The 18,063-nt window shown below is 35.2% G+C and overlaps 1 protein-coding gene across 1 annotated transcript in view; it reads right to left on the bottom strand.

The window, feature by feature from the left end:
* LOC119681102 (plasma membrane calcium-transporting ATPase 3-like) overlaps nucleotides 1-18,063 on the bottom strand; it is a 28,695-nt gene that overhangs the window by 9,429 nt on the left and 1,203 nt on the right. Inside the window, exons 2-9 of the mRNA XM_038094180.1 lie at nucleotides 7,586-7,773; nucleotides 7,337-7,528; nucleotides 6,987-7,285; nucleotides 5,960-6,152; nucleotides 3,119-3,531; nucleotides 2,367-2,609; nucleotides 1,651-1,892; nucleotides 1,142-1,586 (exon numbers count right to left, since the gene is read on the bottom strand). Coding sequence (XP_037950108.1) covers nucleotides 1,142-1,586; nucleotides 1,651-1,892; nucleotides 2,367-2,609; nucleotides 3,119-3,531; nucleotides 5,960-6,152; nucleotides 6,987-7,285; nucleotides 7,337-7,528; nucleotides 7,586-7,727 — 2,169 coding nt within the window. The 5' untranslated portion in view covers nucleotides 7,728-7,773. The remainder of the gene's footprint in view (nucleotides 1-1,141; nucleotides 1,587-1,650; nucleotides 1,893-2,366; nucleotides 2,610-3,118; nucleotides 3,532-5,959; nucleotides 6,153-6,986; nucleotides 7,286-7,336; nucleotides 7,529-7,585; nucleotides 7,774-18,063) is intronic.

Here is an 18,063-nt window from a genome sequence, read left to right on the forward strand (position 1 = left end):
TACTTAAAAAACCGTTGTTATCTGTTCAAAATATTGAAAAACGGTTTCAGTTTGCTAGTACACATTTAAGGTATGATTCAGAGTACTGGGATGATGTCATTTTCTGTGACGAAGTGAAAATCATGCTTTATTATAATGCAGGATCCACAAAAATTTGGAGAAAACAACTTCAAAATAATATCAATAATATCAAAATAAGAATATTGTTCCCACTGTTAAATTTGGCAAACTTTCAGTAATGGTATGGGGTGTAGGAAATTTAAGTTTCATTGAAGATAGAATGGATCAACATTTATACTTAGATATTTTAAAGACACATATGGTATTTAGTGCACAAAAGTTTGGCTTTGTTGAATCAAATAACCCAACAAAATTAAAATTCAAACTATACCAGGATAACGACCCAAAACATAAATCGCATTTATGCAGGTTATGGACACTTTATAACTGTTCAAAAGTTATAGACACTCCTGCACAAAGTCCGGACTTAAAACCGATAGAAAATGTATGGTCGTTTTTGGAAATAAAGTGGCTGGAAGATAACCACTAAACAAAACGTAGTTAAAGGATTATGTTAATGAAGAGTGGGCCAAAATTCCCCTAAATTATGACATTAAAAAGCTTTTATCATCTATGAAAAGCAGATTGCAAGCAGTGGTAGAGGCCAATGGCTTACATACAAAATATAAATTGATATTGTATAATTTATTTAAATAATTTTTATAAGCAATAATTAATTACAATGTAATTTGCAAACACAATGTTGACACAACAAATTTGGTGTTATTTTTATTTTTGTGAATTGTTTTATTGTTCTAATGATACTTTTGATTAATTTGTAAACATTTTAATTTTTTATTTCAAAATTTAATCCGTTTTATTGTGCATTTAATAAGCATTTGTAACATTTTTTCGTTTTGCCAACACAATGTTGACAAACTGTATTTTTTATGAGATATCATTGACATTATTTTATGAGCAAGTTTTGATACAGAACATAGCTTTACTTCTTACTCATTTAAAGTCGATGATGCACAATAAAAAAATTATATTATATCTTAATTATCGTAAGAATGTGTAGTGTTTTAAATTGTTTAATAATGTATTGTAATTTTAATTTAAATATGAAAATCTCACTTACTACCCCTTTACTATCACGTATACGCTTATTAAATTCTTTTGTGTCCAAAACTAAAAATGTATCATTCGGTTTAATTATTCCACATTTAGTAGCAATGGAACGCGCAGTATTAAGATTATCACCAGTTACCATGCGTACGGTAATGCCTGCGTTTTGACAGACACGAATAGCTTCAGGAACTTCTGGACGTACAGGATCCTCAATTCCCATTAACGCAACAAATGTAAGGTTACCTATTATGAATTCTTCGTTACTCCAATCTGGTTGTGAATTAATTTCCTCTTCATTAAGTTCTTTCTTTTCAATAACAAAATCACGATAAGCTATAGATACAGTACGTAAGCCATCAGTGGCCATTACTTCTATAACATTTTTTGTTATATCGAATTTTTTATCATTCGTTAGAACACGTAATTCTCCACCTTCTCCAAACATAAAATCGCATCTGAAATATAGTAAAATCATAGAATAATTTGCTTAGCGTTCAATAAAATATTTGTGGTAAGTACTTATTCAATATTATTTCCGATGCTCCCTTTGCAAACAATCTATACCCACCGTCTGGTCTTACGATTACTGTTGCCATTACTTTTCTTGCAGAATTAAATGTATAAACATGAATAAATTTATTTTCGGGAAATTCGCTTCGGATTTCGTCGTAATTAATATCAAGTTCTAGGAGAAACCCTAATAAAGCGCATTCAGTTTTATTTCCAGATTGAGTTGGAAGTTTGGATGAATTATAGTCAATCTGTGAAACAAAATATATAAATGTGAAATGATTTTAAGTTCTTAAAATAATAAGAAAAAGAAAACGATACAATAAATTTTTATTATAAAAGTTAATTGTTTTTGTAAATAAGAATGTAATGTGTGTACTTCTCAATAGTGCGATTTGAAAAGAATTGGATGATGGATGCAAATTGTCAAGAAAATAAAAATTTTTTGTAAGATTAGTCAATACGGGTAGAGGCCATGTAGAAAGTATATTTTGCACAGATAACATGGAAGAAATCTCATCGAATGTGGGAAAACGAAATCGTAGCGTGTAATAGTAACAAAGTTGATGGTGATAGGCTTTTACTTCCATCTTTAGTGGACGATGACAGTTTTTTTTAAATTAAAATTCCTTAGTTAATAAGGCTTTCTATACTTATTTTCCAGTTACAATACAAAACTATTCGATTTAAAACAAATAATTATATAAAATATTGAACTTGCTTACCAAAACATTTGATGTATAGGAGGTGTTAATCGCTATACTCATAGTTAAAATAGATCCAATATGGGGTGGTATATGAACATACAATGGTGTTGTTTTCCTTAATTTGTTTGCAATAAAAGATTGTATAACAGTCATACGATTTGTTGTTAATGTACCAGTTTTATCTGAACAGATTGTTGTAGCATTTCCCATAGTCTCGCAAGCATCCAAATGGCGCACCAAATTGTTGTCCTTCATCATTTTCTTTTATAACAATACAGTAAATAAATAAAAAAATTTATTTTATATACAAATATTTACAAGCCGAAACATTTATTTTAATTAATGTTATAAAAATTCTATAACTAAATATATAGAAATAAATATAAACCTTTTGCTATTAAGTGATAAAAATACTACTCGTAAGATCAAAAATGATTAAAATTGTGGAATCGTATTTAGGCCATGAGCGAGTTGGAGTAAATTGATGGTAAATTGAGAGAAATAGTGAATTATGTCGGTATGGCAGCGAATATTGGTATTTACCAGAAGTTCGAGTAGTACAAGTCAAAGATGTTATCTTTATTTCAGAAAGAGTTATGAAGAGTTAAAGAATAACTTGACTTCAAGATATATATAAAATTATTAGAATTGGCAACTTTTATTAACAATAATGGTTGTATTTATTCAAAATTTAATTCATTATTTAACCTATCTATATGATCTATATGTAAATAGATTTCGTAATCACAGTACATTTATTAAACACTTACCTTTACGGAGTACGCTAATGAAAGAGTAACAGCTAACGGCAAACCCTCTGGAACTGCTACTACTAACACAGTTACTCCAACAATAAAAAATTTAACGAAGTATTTGATATACTTATTTCTCCAAGGCTTTGATAAATTAATAAATTCATATATGCAGAACCTCGTTATTAATAAAATAACGGTTAAAACACCTGCTATTGTCCCAAAATAACTAATTTGTATAGCCAAAGTTGTAAGTTTAGTTTGAAGAACAGATTGATGTTTCTTGCTCTCCATCTTGATCGTTTCATTTACATTTTCTTCAGTTGGAACTGCAGCTTTCGAAGTTTTTTTACTGCTTCTAGCTGATTGAGCAACTTTGGAATGTGATTCTCTTTTATTATCATCATTTTTTTTCGCCGCTCCTTTTTTTTCTAAAATAATTATAGAAAAAATCCAAATAATGAATATACTTCTAAAAATGATAATTTATTGCGCTTATAACATTTTGTAAAGTGACATTAACTACACTCAAATATTAAAAAGCACATTTTATTTTTGTGTTTAAGTTTGCAAAACTATTGTGGATATTATATATTTTTTTGATTATAATATATTAAAATTAGATATTTAGACAAATCTGTGAAAAAGTTCTATCGATATTATTCGTTTAAGTCTATTTTGTGTGCTATGTTTTTTCTAAATATTTTTTTGGGTGTCGAATGTATAACTTAATTGACTATAACAACACGTTTCCAAGTTGCTGCTTGACGCAGCATTCCTTTCCAAAAACCACTGCTTAGGTTACAGTCTCGTAAAAAAAGCGCGATTATTGACGCACATTTCTGCCAATAGTACGTATTCGATACTTCGGTCTACTCTCGATTTGCTGATTACCAAATCCAACATATTGCAATATACCTTTATATGGCTTCTTAAAAACAACAGTCGATACTTAAACTCAATGTGGAAAGAATAAAGGAGATAAGTATAGATGGAGAAAATCAGAAGGAAACCAGTGGAAAATAACTACATAAGAAGTATAAATCTGTAAGCATATCATCTATTTAAACTCAACTGCTACAACTGACACCATGCCAAAAAGCCAGATAGTAACAGTAACGAATGATAAATTACAGCTGGTTACAAATGAAGCACATGAAGCAGACCTGATAAAAGTAACTTGAAACTAGAGCAGAGAAACCAAAGCAAAAGAAACGCCAAAACCTCAAGAAATATTCGAACAAAGAAGAAGAGAAATAATAATATTGATATGCTTAAAATGTTAAAGCCGAGCGCTGAACTGGCAGAATTATATTCAACTATAAATAAAATTTGAAAAAATCGAAGCATGAACTTATGTTGATTGAAAGACATAGACATATAGTTAAATGGGATTCAATGTTTTATTTTTCTTCCTTTTATTTAATTTTTATGCTCTGAATTTATGTTGATTGAAAGACATAGACATATAGTTAAATGGGATTCAATGTTTTATTTTTCTTCCTTTTATTTAATTTGTATGCTCTGTATTCCATTTTTGATTTTTGTCACATGCCGAAGTAACATAAATCGACCATTTTGTTTGTAGTTTCGAATCAGAGAACATTTTGAATCTCTTTGAATCTCTCATTCATATAAATAAGTTTAGTATGTCAAGTAAGTTTTTTAATGATTCTGTTATTTCACAATTCATGCTGTCAAGCTTTACTCATTAATTACACACGAAACAACAACACACAAAACCTAAACGTCAAAAATGAGACGTCAGTGTTGTTACTTTCACACATTTCATAAATCTGGATAAAATTCATTTTCGACCAATCCAGTTTTTAGAGGGCTTTCATGTAATGCTAGAACACTTTCTTATTGCATGATTTCAAAAGGGTAAATAGAATAGGGTTTGGACTGCTAGGGTCATTCGTCACTATTAATCCTATTAATTAACCCTATTATTATTAACTATTACTATTAACCCTATTAAAATATAATAGGGTTTGGACTGCTAAGGGCATTCGTTACTCTTAATCTCATTGTATTTAATGATAGCCTTAACATTTTTTTTTTGATTTTTCTTTCTGATTGCTAAACTTGGTGAAAATCATTGACTACGAATATGTAATCGTGTAATAATATTTAAAATTTAAACGTATATATTGAGCATAACGATAACTTATAAAGTCTTGACTTTATTTAATAAAAATAAATAGCATTACGTTCCTAGATTAGGGTCTATACATAAGAAAGAACAAATCGTGCAAAAAAAATGCCTCTACGAACAGAATAGTATTGAAATTTAACAATTGAATATAAAATTATAATTAATTAATTAATTCAATCATTCTACAGCTGGTTTATGATTTCGTTCTAATATAAACACAGCAAGTAAAATTGTTAATAAAAACTTTCATAGTAATAGTAACAAAACTCCAGAAAAATATGCGAACAAAAACGTAAAATACGGCTTTGGATCAGTTGATTAAGGTGCGCTGATTCTGAGCTTCAAATTTGGCAGGACCCGAGTTCGATTCCTGGTACTTGCAGTCTCAAAAATAATTATTTACGTATAATTAAATACAAGAATTATTTCTAAGACCACTGATGATGGGTATTTGGCAATACTCGAAACAGCTGTATGGTCAGCCAAAAATTCAATTAATTAAAATAATATAAAAAACAAAATTTTTGTTATTGTATTTCACTACTGTTCGAAAAGCCTCTTTATAAAAATAAATAAAAATTGTATAACTGGAAAATTGTTAGTAAAAATATTACATTATATTTGAATAAAATAAAAAAAACTTTCTTATTAAATTGGTAATGGGATAAATGTACGTGTGTTACATAAAACAGTATAGTTACCTGTAACAGCATCCTCTTGTTTGGTTACACCTAATAATGATAATATTACTCCTGCCTGAGAATTTAATCCAACCGCAGTAACAACCATTTTCCCGCTTCCTTCCATAATATGGGTTCCTGCATACATAAGCGGCTCAATTTCAATACTTTTTTTTACTAAGTCTGACTCTCCAGTCATAGAAGACTCGTCAACCTGTACATACAAATATATCAAATTTATTGATTGTAGTGAAAAGGCATACAGTTCTTTTAACATTTCTTTCGAGCAATTTAATATATGAAATAAAATAACTTCAAACAATATTATATATACATTGTGAAACATATATATAAATTAAATTGTAAGTTTTTGGAACAAAGATATCTTGTTCAACACAAATTCCTTTGAATAGTCACACATCTAGTTTAAATAATTAGTACTTATATTAAAACTGTTATTATAATAAAATATGAATACGAAAAAATCGCAAATTTCAATGTAAGAAGCAATTCATATACTAGCTGTTAAGGCCGTGTGCGAGTTTGAGTAAATTGATGGTAAATTGAAGGAAATTGTAAATTATGTCGGTATGGCAGCGAATGTTGGTATTTACCTGAATTTCGAGAAGATTAAATTAGATAAAAACTAGGTAATTAGGGTTACAATTGTGAAAATTTTATAAGATGTTTAATAAATAAATAAATAAATAATATTGAAAACTTTTAACCAAAAATAATAAATAAGTGCAATAAATAAATAAATAAATATTTACATAAGTGCAGTGCAAAAAAATCCCTAGGAAATTTCAATTTACTTTACCTCAATTTACTCGAACTCGTACACGGTCTAAATATAAAATTCTGATAAATATCAATGTGCAACACTGATTAAATCTCTAAATAAATATTTTTATTAACTCTTTAACCTCAATATTTGAATTTTAACCACTTATTTCAAGAGGGCGGGATGTTAGTTGAAAAATTAAAAAAGAGAAAATAACTCGTTACTTTTGTCGCACAGCGTAATAAATAAATTCAAAACAATTACTTTCAAATCATGGCTATATATAAGAACACCGTCTGCTGGCAAAGTATCTCCATATTTAACATAAGCTATATCTCCAACAACTATTTGATCATTAGGTATAGCTGATACAACGGCATTCCGTAATATCATGAATGTTTGTTCCCCTTTTATACGATCCTGTAAGCTTCGAAATTGTTTTTCTTTGAAATAATCATTTAATGCTGTTATTAGAACAACAATAAAAACTGAAAAAAATATAGCTAGAGATTCAATCCACTCATACCGCTCCTCTGTGTCGTCATCATCATCATCATCTAAGTCTAAATACGTATGCATTAAAATTTTAAAGTATTGTATATTTAAGTAATTACCATCAGCATCTGGAGCGGTGTAAAAAGATAAAAAAAGTGATACTAACGCAGCTACTTGTAAAATAATCAAGGTAATATCCTGTAAAGCTTCCCAGACTAAGATTAGAAAAGATTTTGATGGTTTTGCTGGTATAAAATTAGATCCAAATACTTGATGTCTTTCTTCTAAATCTGAAGATGTTCCACTTAAACCTTAAAACAGAAACTTAAGAATATGATATATATATTGCTTTATACATTTATATTAACCAGTATCTGGTGGGGTCCTTAATTTTTTACATAATCCTTTGGAACCACCAAGTGCCTGTATATTTGTAATGGACTCTTCCTTATTTCTTAAGTCCATTAAATCCTTTAGCTCGTTTGGTGTTATCCCAAATGAAGAAGTCATATTTGGTTTTTTTTAGTTATTTAAAATGAAATGATTTGAAAAAAACCTAAAAATTTTGACATTAACAGAAAATTGTACTGTTGCTATTTTAATATGTTAAAAAAAGAACAATATTTTGGACATCAAATTTGTACATAATAAGAAAAGATAGATAGATAGTTTTCTACAATACTTACATACATTATTAGTTAAATATTAAATATGTTAGACCGAATAATGCAATAAAGCTGTAGATCCCACACAGTGTAAACATTAGGTCTGTTTCACGACCTACTAGTAGTAAAACTCAAATAAAACACAAGTAAAGTACAGGCTGAGAGCGAAACACAAATAAAGTAACAAATTTCGCTCTTTACATAGATTTTCATGGAACAGCTTTGTGTAAAGTTTTGTAAGAACACCAGTGCCGCGTAAACAAATAAACAAAAAATTTAAATTCAAAACAAAACAGCTGATTCACATATTAACACAAATTCACATTACTTGAAATAAAATGTACGAGTAAAGTCTGTGTAGCATTTTCAAATTTCGACAGGGATGTTACGCTCTCTCAGATAATCTCATTTACTCGATAATTTGCTAGTGGAACGTACTTGTGTATACACAGTGTTACTTAAAGTTACTACGAGTAGCTCGTGGAACAGACCTATTATGTAGTGGTATGATTAAATAAGAAGGCAGTGCTGGTGTCAATTCTGCCAACATACTGAGCGAGTCCCCATATCTGCTATCTAAAGTCATATAAAAAAAGTCGAAGGAAAAAAGGAATAAAGGCATATACAGAAAATGGATAAACATTTTTAACTATCTCAAAGTTACTTAAAACAGGAATCCGTAGTGTATTTTATTGTTTCTTTAAGGTGCATCTGCAACTTTTTGAATACTGCCGAAAGCATCGTTCTGGTCCCGTTATTATCTTCACTTGACTAATAAGTGCGTTTTCTGATTGACAATGAGGTCATAGTTAATATCGTTACGCTTATATATATATTTCGCGATCTCTTGATATCACATTCTTGTCACATTTATAGGAATGTGTTATATGTCATGTGAATGTGTAATATTTAAAGACCACGTCGTCCTGGTTTTTAACTTCTTTATTGGTAATCCCTGTTAATAAATACATTGTTTAGCGTGTCTAGGTTCTTCATTAGAACCCTTTAAAACTAATAAACATGTACGTGATTTCCATAGTCTATTTCCAATTCGAAACCAGTGTTCCATTTGGGTTCACTTTTAAGCGGGTTACTTTTAAAACGTGATTGATAATAACAACCCTTTAAAATTAATAAACATGTACGTGATTTCCATAGTCTATTTCCAATTCGAAACCAGTGTTCCATTTGGGTTCACTTTTAAGCGGGTTCACTTTTAAAACGTGATTGATAATAACAATTATAACGAGGAGATTCGACTGAGTATTACCATTGTGATCGGCCGCCAACAGAGTGGTAAATGTACAAAGCGATTAGAATTGCATCTATCTTTGAAACGTTATTGATAATAACGAGAAGATTCGACTGAGTATTACCATTGCGATCGTTCCTTCTCGAGTTATTCAAAAATATTATGTATAAAAAAATAAATTTCTTTTGTTCTGTGCTATTTGATTATGGGTGTATGAATAATTATAGATGGATGCATCAATGAATTCATTGCAATGATCGTATTTATTTTACTAATTGATTTTGTATAGAATCATATTTTTTTCGTCTATTAGTTTAAAAATTTCGTATAAAAGTTCATGTGGGTCTGTTGTTTTATTTTTCATTGATTGCATAGCGTTGATAGTTTATATGGAAAATATGCATCGTGATTTGATCTGCTGTCATCTGAAAAAACTTTTTGAATATTTTCCTTCTATAAATGTTCCTTTCAGCTATGTTTAAAATTATTTCATTATCAGCATTAACTAGGAACGAAGGTGGTTTGCTTTCTGAAGGTTTTCATATTTCCGTTTATTACAGCCACACTTATGGTAACAGACGCCGATATATTTTAGATTGCTTTTGGTTTCGATATTCATAATCAACCTTAACGGATTTGGAGGCCCTATCAGTAGCTACTTCATCGCCGGCATTGCTCAATAGATCATCATATATACTGAGCCCTCTCATCACTTCAAGATAGTAAAGCCCAACGAGGCTACATTGTACACATGTACATTGAACATAAAAATAAATCGATAAACAATTGTTTTCTACAAAGTGTAGATAATGTATTTGGTAGTAGAGTTTTCTTTATTATATTGTATTTACTTACTTACTTATACACATATTTATATCAGTGATTCATAACATCGTTATTCTCAACAGTGACATTAAATGTATGATTTTAAATAAGACGAAGTTGTGAACAGCCATATTACATTCGCGAAATCATGATTTATATGTAAGAAAAAAAGTGCAATTTTTAAACTAGCCTTTAGCATTTAATAAAAACGCTGTATCGTTAATTAAAAAATTGACGAAATGCCAGGTTATGTGGGATACATTGATAGCACTAGGAACAAATTGACAGAAGTACCTATAGAAAACTACAATATTTGCGAAAACAACAATATTGTTTAATTGTAAGCCATCTGCGATTATAAATCGCAAGTTTGGGGCACCCTGAGAGCGTACATGATATCAATTTTCTAGATCACCATTGGCACGTCTTGACCATCCTCGAATACAGGAACATGACTCCTGCGGAGATCATTTTACTGCCGATGCTCTTGAAAGCATTTTCGCCTCCACAATTGATTAGCATGTTCTGAAGGTGTGTGTTTGCAAATTTTATGAAGTTCCACTTGATGTTTGTACTCTCCACCTTATTAAACTATGGAAATCGCTTCGCAGTAGAAATTATCGTCTTAGACAGATAGCCTCCATGCAAGCTCATGCGTCCCAAATCGTTCTCAAGAACCTGGACACCATAATTGCCCAGAGAGTCAACCGAGCCAGTTTCAGTTCCTTTAGTGCCAGACCGGGCCACCCGGTGCCGGTCTGACGTCTTCAGTATGATCAGGCAAATCTATTGATCCAATAGGTTCATCTCTGATCTCCGTTATGGCAACACCATAGCTTACGGTGACCTTGATAAAGTCAACGTTTTTGGTGAAGTCTTTATGACTAATCGCCGCCTTATGGCTGGCCTATTCGAGCACCACTTAATTTCTACTACGAACTCCGTAGTTTATTGGCTTTTCGATGCTTTCAATGAATGCATTGTCACTTTCTCCTCGTAGTTCCTGGCCCACTGCATCAATGTTGAAAACACCCAAGGGTTTCTCACTCCTTCAAACCACTCTGACATGCTTTGGCTTAAAGCGTCCAAAAAGTCATCTGGCACTGACTATGTGTCTTTTTACACCATGCGTCGTTTCTCACCTCTCTTGTTTAAAAAGTGCGCCATACTCTTCAACCATGCGTACAACACTGGTTGCTTCCCCCAAGAATGGAGGAACGCCATAGTATGTCCCATTGCCACAATTGGCAAACCCAAAGCTGATTCCTTCAACTATCGTCCCATCTCCCTTCTTAAGTCTATCAGCAAGCTCTATGAAACTTTCAGCAAGCCAGCAAGCTAAAGTCCTTCTCTTTAAGTAATAATATTATTCCTCTTTACCAGTTTGCCTTAGAAGCCAAACTTCTTCTATCCATGCCTTACATCATCTCCAAAATGAGATATGCGTAGGTTTTTTCAATAAGCTGCCCACTGTGGCCACTCAACCCCATCTGCTATAGCGTTTCTAGGCCAGCAGCGTGATCGCATCAGAGGTTTTGATATCTCCGACAGCTAGTTCACAAGCTGAAATATATATAGTGGGACGTTGGGACAGCGCACTGTCCAACAAGTGGCCCCTCTGAGTTGAAGGATTAGTCGAAGTAGACAACGAAACTACTTGGATCTTTTTTCGTCTTTCGATTCTCGGATGTTGTTATTGAGTTAAAGCTGGAGTGGCTTTCGTTCGCATAACTACATCTTTTGTTAATGCAAGCAGCTGATTTAGCTTGAGGTTTCCTGCCAAGTCATCACCAACCCAATGGTGTCCCAAGACAGTCTTCCTCCTACTTGCCAGTGCTGGACATTGGCACAATATATGCATCGCTGTTTCCTTTTCTTCTAGACATAGTCTGCAAGTGTCTTCCTCAGCAAGAGTTATTTTTTTGAGGTGATACTTGAAGTTACCATGTCAAGTAATTAGTGAGGTCAGCCAGCTTAGAGTGGTTCGCGAATAGTTAAGCACTTTTATCGCTTTCCTGGCCCACGGTTTCGGCAACATGAGTTTGGTCTGTCTAGAAGTGCTCTACTCTCTCCATCTATTAAGATGAAGTGAGGTTATCCACTTATAGACATAGCCTGCCGTCATGTTGTAATTTAGTGGTATTCTGGGCTCTGGGCTACAGAAATTATGGCTTGATCCTTGCTGTGCAAGTTCATCTGCCTTCTCGTTTTGCTCAATACCGATGTGTCTTTCAACCCACATGACCGTCACCTCATTTCCATGAACACATTCCATGAGCTTGGTTACACATTCTTGAACTAAGCTATTAGCTATGTATGTCTTTTGCATACTTTTGATAACTGCTTGATTGTCCAGCGCTATCAGAATCTTTTTCTGATACACTTGATCCAGAGCATGTGAGACAGCCATGACTTCCGCCTGATAGATGAAGACATATATTCCTAGATTTAGAGTGCCCGTTAGATTTAGCTCTTTCGAGTAAACCCCAGCACCAGCTCTGCCATCCATCAAGGAGCCATCGGTAAATATGCATATGTCATTCCTTATACATTCATTATGTAGAAGGCCGTCTACTATCAGTGTTCTATAGGATACTTCTGTCCCATAAGCTCTCTTCATTGTTTTCAATAGCATCTGTGTTTCCTTGACCGCGGTCTGGTCCTGGTCAAGAATTTTCCGATGGCCCACCAATTTTCCGAAGTTGTTCTACGTGGAGCTCCGGTTCATGCGAATTGCTGCCAGTGCCGCCGATTTCTTTATATGTCCAACGGAATCCAACGGAAGCAAGCCTAGCATCGCCTCTAACGCCGGTGTTGGTGTAGTGCGCATAGCGCCTATTATTCCTACACAGGCTAGTCGCTGGCACCTATCCAACTTCACTTCTATTGTCTTTTGGGTGACTTTACACCACCAGACAACTGACGCATATGTTATAATAGGTCTGACCATTATCGTATAGATCCAGTGTATCGACTTTGGGGATATCCCCCATCGTCTTTCGTACACTTTCTTACATTGAAATAGGGCTCTCTTCGCTTTTTTGGTCTTTTCATCCACATGTTCATTCCAAGTCAGTTTTTTATCTAGGATGACACCTAGATACTTCACCGACTTTGATATGCGAATGTTATTATCGAAAACTTGTAAGGGCTCCATTGATAGATTTTTCTTCCTCGTGAAGAGGATAGTGTCTGATTTCGTCGCATTGATGGTCAGGCCTTGTTCCCTACACCATTTTTCGACGCATTTGAGAGCATCTCTCATTACGTTTCTAATAGTGTCTGGAAACTTACCGTTCACCATCAGTGCTATATCGTCCGCATACCCAATTGTTTCAATGCCTTTAAAGTCAAGCTGTTGAATTAGAGAGTTTATGGTCACGTTCCACATAAATGGTGAACGCACCCCTCTCTGTGGGCAGCCTCTGACTGCTCTGCCTCTCAGTCTATGTCTTCCATTTTGTAGGTTTACTGCTCTTTGTCTTAGCATAAAATCTATCCATTCAATAATGAGTGAACCGACTTCTAGGTCAGCTAGAGAAGATTTTAATTTATCAAAGCTTACTTTGTCAAAGGCTGTTCTCACGACTTCGTGCAGGGCAGTCTCTGTGGATCTCCCCGCCCTATAGGCATGTTGACATCTGCTTAAAGGATATTTCATTAGCGTGGTGCATTCTAGGTAGTCCACTATTACCTTTTCCATAGCTTTAAGCATGAAAGAGGTAAGGTTAACTGGCCTGAATGACTTTGCTTCTGTGTAATCCTTTTTTACTGGGTTTGGTAGAAAAGTCACCTTGACTCTCTCCAAGCTTGACTCTCTTCAAGCTTTAGGGAAGTACCTTGTTGCCAGAGACGTCCTGAATATCTCCGTGAGCCTAACTGCGAGCAGGTCAATTCCTCATCGCAGGAGTGCTGGAAATATGCCATCTAACCCCGGGGACTTAAATGGAGCGAATGTCAAGATGGCATTCCTAACTGCATTTATGGTCACTATCCTTTCTGCTTCAAATCTTTTCTCTCTGTTCATTTACCTTTTGCGAGAAGGCCAGTAATCATGAAATTTGAAACTTCCTGGAAAATGGATCTCCATGAGAGTAGTCAATGACTCTCCTACGGTCTCCGTCTTTGTACCATCCTTCTTTCGGATTAAACCAAGTCTTGAGACCGGGTCTTTGGTGACCATCTTTTGTAACCGATTTACTTCAGAGGTCCCCTTAATGCTCGAACAGAAATCCCGCCACGACTCCCATTTCCGGTTGCGTAGTGCTTTCTTAAATTCACGCTTTTAGGCTTTGTACAGATCCCATGATACGGAGTTCTTCTCCCTCATGTATTTATTAAAGGCTTTCCTTGTCTCCTTTTTTATTACATCAAGGTCCTGACTCCACCAGGGTGTCGACGACTTTTCTGCAATGCTGGTTTGAAGACAAGCGTTTTCGAATACATTAATCATCGCAGCAGTAATTGCTTTGACTTCTGCCTCTACATTCCATGTGGTCTTGAGTTTCCTTAGCGGCATGTTTTGTAATAATTCTTTCAACAACGTCAAGTACGTTACCTGATCCGTATTCTCAGGAATTCTTACTACGTTTTGGATGACAGAGTATTTCAAAATGTATAGCCCGATTCGACATTGTTAGTCTGTCAGCGACCCTCCATTTCTTAATTTTCTGCGTCATTGCACCTGAGCACAGGGTTAAGCCAATACCTTCTGACCTATGTGCTTCAACGAAGGTAGGCTTTAACCTCCTGTTTACAATCATCAGATTGTATTTTTCAACAAACTCGAGGACAGATTTCCCTCTGTTGTTACTGTCGCTGCTTTCCCACACAATATTGTGTGCCTTCGCATCGCATCCTATGACAATTTCTAGCCTTTTCGTCCTACAATATTCCATCAGTCTGATAACCTCCTGACCAGGAGGCAGCTCAGCAGAGTCATATGGGAGAAAGGTTGGCGCCACGATAAAGGTGTTTGCATCACTCCTTACTCTTACCGTAGTAAGATCTGGTGAGCATAGATGAGGCAATTGGGTGCAGTGTATCCCCTTTCTCACCATAATGCATGTCCTTATTTTCCAGCTGTCTGTGGAAAGAACAGCGTGGCAACTGATATACCGATTCCCTTAATAGCGTTTTGAACAATCCAGGGCTCTTGAATCAGTAGTATGTCCAACTTTTCTTCGTCAAAGTGTCGTAGGATCATTGCTGATGCTGCTTTACTGTGATGAATATTCAGTTGTTCAAACTTTATGGTTTTCTGGTATGGACCCACCAACCGCCCTAACGGTCTACATAAACCCGTTAGCCCCATACCAGAGGCGTAGTCTTGCTCGTCGTGCATCCCTTTAGAATTTCACTTTGGTCTGATCTAGACCGCAGTTGAACCTGCCCCCTGCGGTCTTAATCGCCTCAGCGTCTACTTTGGGGCACCACACTGTGAGCATGACACCAGCACTGCTTGCTTAGTCAAACTTGCTGAAGTTAGTAACCTTTCTCTTCGAAGCGTCCTTATCACAGCTGTTTTGCTTCTGCAGCCTGCTAAGAATACTTTCCTTGCCTACGGTAGAGTCGCAGACAAAAGTAAGTATTCTCCTTTCGTTGCGCAACGCTGTTAGCGCATCAGCCGTCAGCTTGGCTTCAGGCCAAAGGCCTTCCAACTTAGTTACCATGCTGATTAGCCATGCCTTTGATTGTTGTTTCTTACACTTAATGGTAATGTACCCATCCTCAAGGCGAGCGTTGCCAACAAACCCTATGTCACCAATTCCACCATCTAGGGACTCCACGGCGTTCAACAAAGATGCTTTAAAAGCAACTAAGTGTTTCTCGCCAAGAGGTCTTTCGACTCTTGAATCGATGATACCCATATTGAGATCCGTCTGAGCGAAATGGGCATACGACCTCTTACGGGCAGGGCGATCTTTTGCATCTCCTACTGCCCGCTTGCCGTAATTCCGCGCATTGGTGGAATCTTTGACTGTCGATTCAGCTTAGTTGACATCCTCTACTGGTTGTCGACCACCTGAGTTGCCGCCTGTGATTCTAGCTGAAGGAGTTGAGCTTGCTGTCGGAGCTTCAGGGCATTCGCCCTTATGCCTTTTTGCTAGCTGTTCTTCCTCAAGCGATGACTCCACATACGACAGTCCGCTGTGTCGATCGGCTAGTTGATCAACCGATCTTGTGGCTTTTGCAGCCTTTTGCCTCTCTCTTCTTCGCTTCTGCTTTTCCCTCTTGTTCAGACGGATATGCTCAGCTAAGTCGAGATCAGTCGTTGTCATATTTCCAACTGTTTTGGTTAATGGCTCAGCCTCTTGCGGATCCTCTTCGTCCACCATTTTGTTGGTCTCATGACTCTCATGCGTTGTGGTATTTGAAGCTAAGGTTATCAACTCGGCCTGTGAGGCCTCATTGTCCGCCTTATCATCATCAACCATTTTGCCTTGTGTTGATAAAGTTAAAATTTGATTGTTAATTTTGATTCCCACGAGTTGCGAAGAAAAAGATATTTAAAACAGGAGGTCGCCAGATATTCAGAGTCCGCTACTAAGACTGCTTCTATCCCAGCAGCCAAGCTAAAGGCGTAGCTGTTCCACCTTAGTTTGGGGGGTTTTATTCTAATACACACATTCTATTCATTCACACATTCATTCAATCATTCTCTCTGTTCATTCACTAAAAGGGTGTATTCCTTCACCTTCGCCCGACTATCTGCGTCAAGCGATAAGCAGAGACATGACCGGACTTATCGCTTCACAGTTGACCTGAAATATCTTGGCATTGTTTTTTTCTCCGCAACATAATTTTATCCCCCACGTTGATTGCGCCATCCGTAACGTCTGGTTCATACATATTCAGTTTACAAACGCACTCCGAAGACACAACCAGCTTAGCTGCAAAGTTATGCTGTTCTGCTATAAGCAACTTATTTGCCCCCTACCCATCTACACCTTCCCCATTTGGTCTGTAATCTCTTCCGCCCAAATGGAAAGAATCCGCCTGTTTGAGCGGAAACTTCTTCGAGATTGCAGTCTGACGGCAAGCACTTCTCCATCTCTGTCCTTTACGACAATGCCAAGATCACTCGCATTGACGAGTACCTTTTGACTCTCGTTCGTAGGACATCACGCAGCCCCAGGACCTCCCCCTGATATCTCTATTATATCAGTATATCAGTATCTATTATTAATATCTCTCTATTACCCTCCCTAAAGATCTTGTTCTAGCCTTGCGTTTTAAACCTTCCCAATACCTGTCCCACTACCTCGATGAGTGGTACCATAACCTCCACTCCATTCCCCTATATTACCGCGGATTTCGTGAACCCAGTCACAAAGTTTACCGCTAACCTTACCCCCGCTGATCTGCTCTAACCCCACCCCTTCTCTTTAACTCAGTTTCCCTAATATACGCCCTTGCTTTCTGGCTTAGATAAATTTAGCTCGCTAGCTACTAAGTTTTCTTTTTCTCCTCTCTCCCTTGATTACTGGAATGAAGTTTTCACAATGCTGTGGAAATCTTCTCCATTCCTTCCTAAGATTAGATTTAGTGGGTTCAAGTCTTATACGGTGCCTTCGATGCTTCTACCTACTGTCAAAAAAAAAATAGCACGTTTTCCAGTTCACTTATTTTGCTACCACTAATGAAATGCAGGGCATTTCGCTTGTCCTATATCAGAAAACTTGCTTCCTTTATATAAAAAAGTAGAGAAGAAATTGAGAATAAATAATTGTCACCATATTACAAATTAAAAAAAATTATTTTGCATGACAGAGAAAACTTGACAAACGCAATCAATAGTAGATTAATGTACAACGATTATAACAATACATACAACATATCATTATATCATGATTGATTGATTACAATAATGCGAACATTCACTCAAATATCAATGAATATGTAACTTCTCTAAGAGAAGCTCTATCTTCAGAACTAATTAAACAGAAACTCCTTAAATTCAAAAGTAGGTCAAATGTTTCATGTACTTATTTATAAGTAAAAAAAATTATAAGTTTAGTTTTAGTTTAGAAATTACAAACTTTGACTATCCTGTATTTATAAATTCGATAACTGATATTAAAAACATAACTAAACTTGTCAT

This window comes from Teleopsis dalmanni, chromosome 2 (genome assembly GCF_002237135.1).
Source record: "Teleopsis dalmanni isolate 2A chromosome 2, ASM223713v2, whole genome shotgun sequence".
Lineage (NCBI taxonomy): Eukaryota > Metazoa > Arthropoda > Insecta > Diptera > Diopsidae > Teleopsis > Teleopsis dalmanni.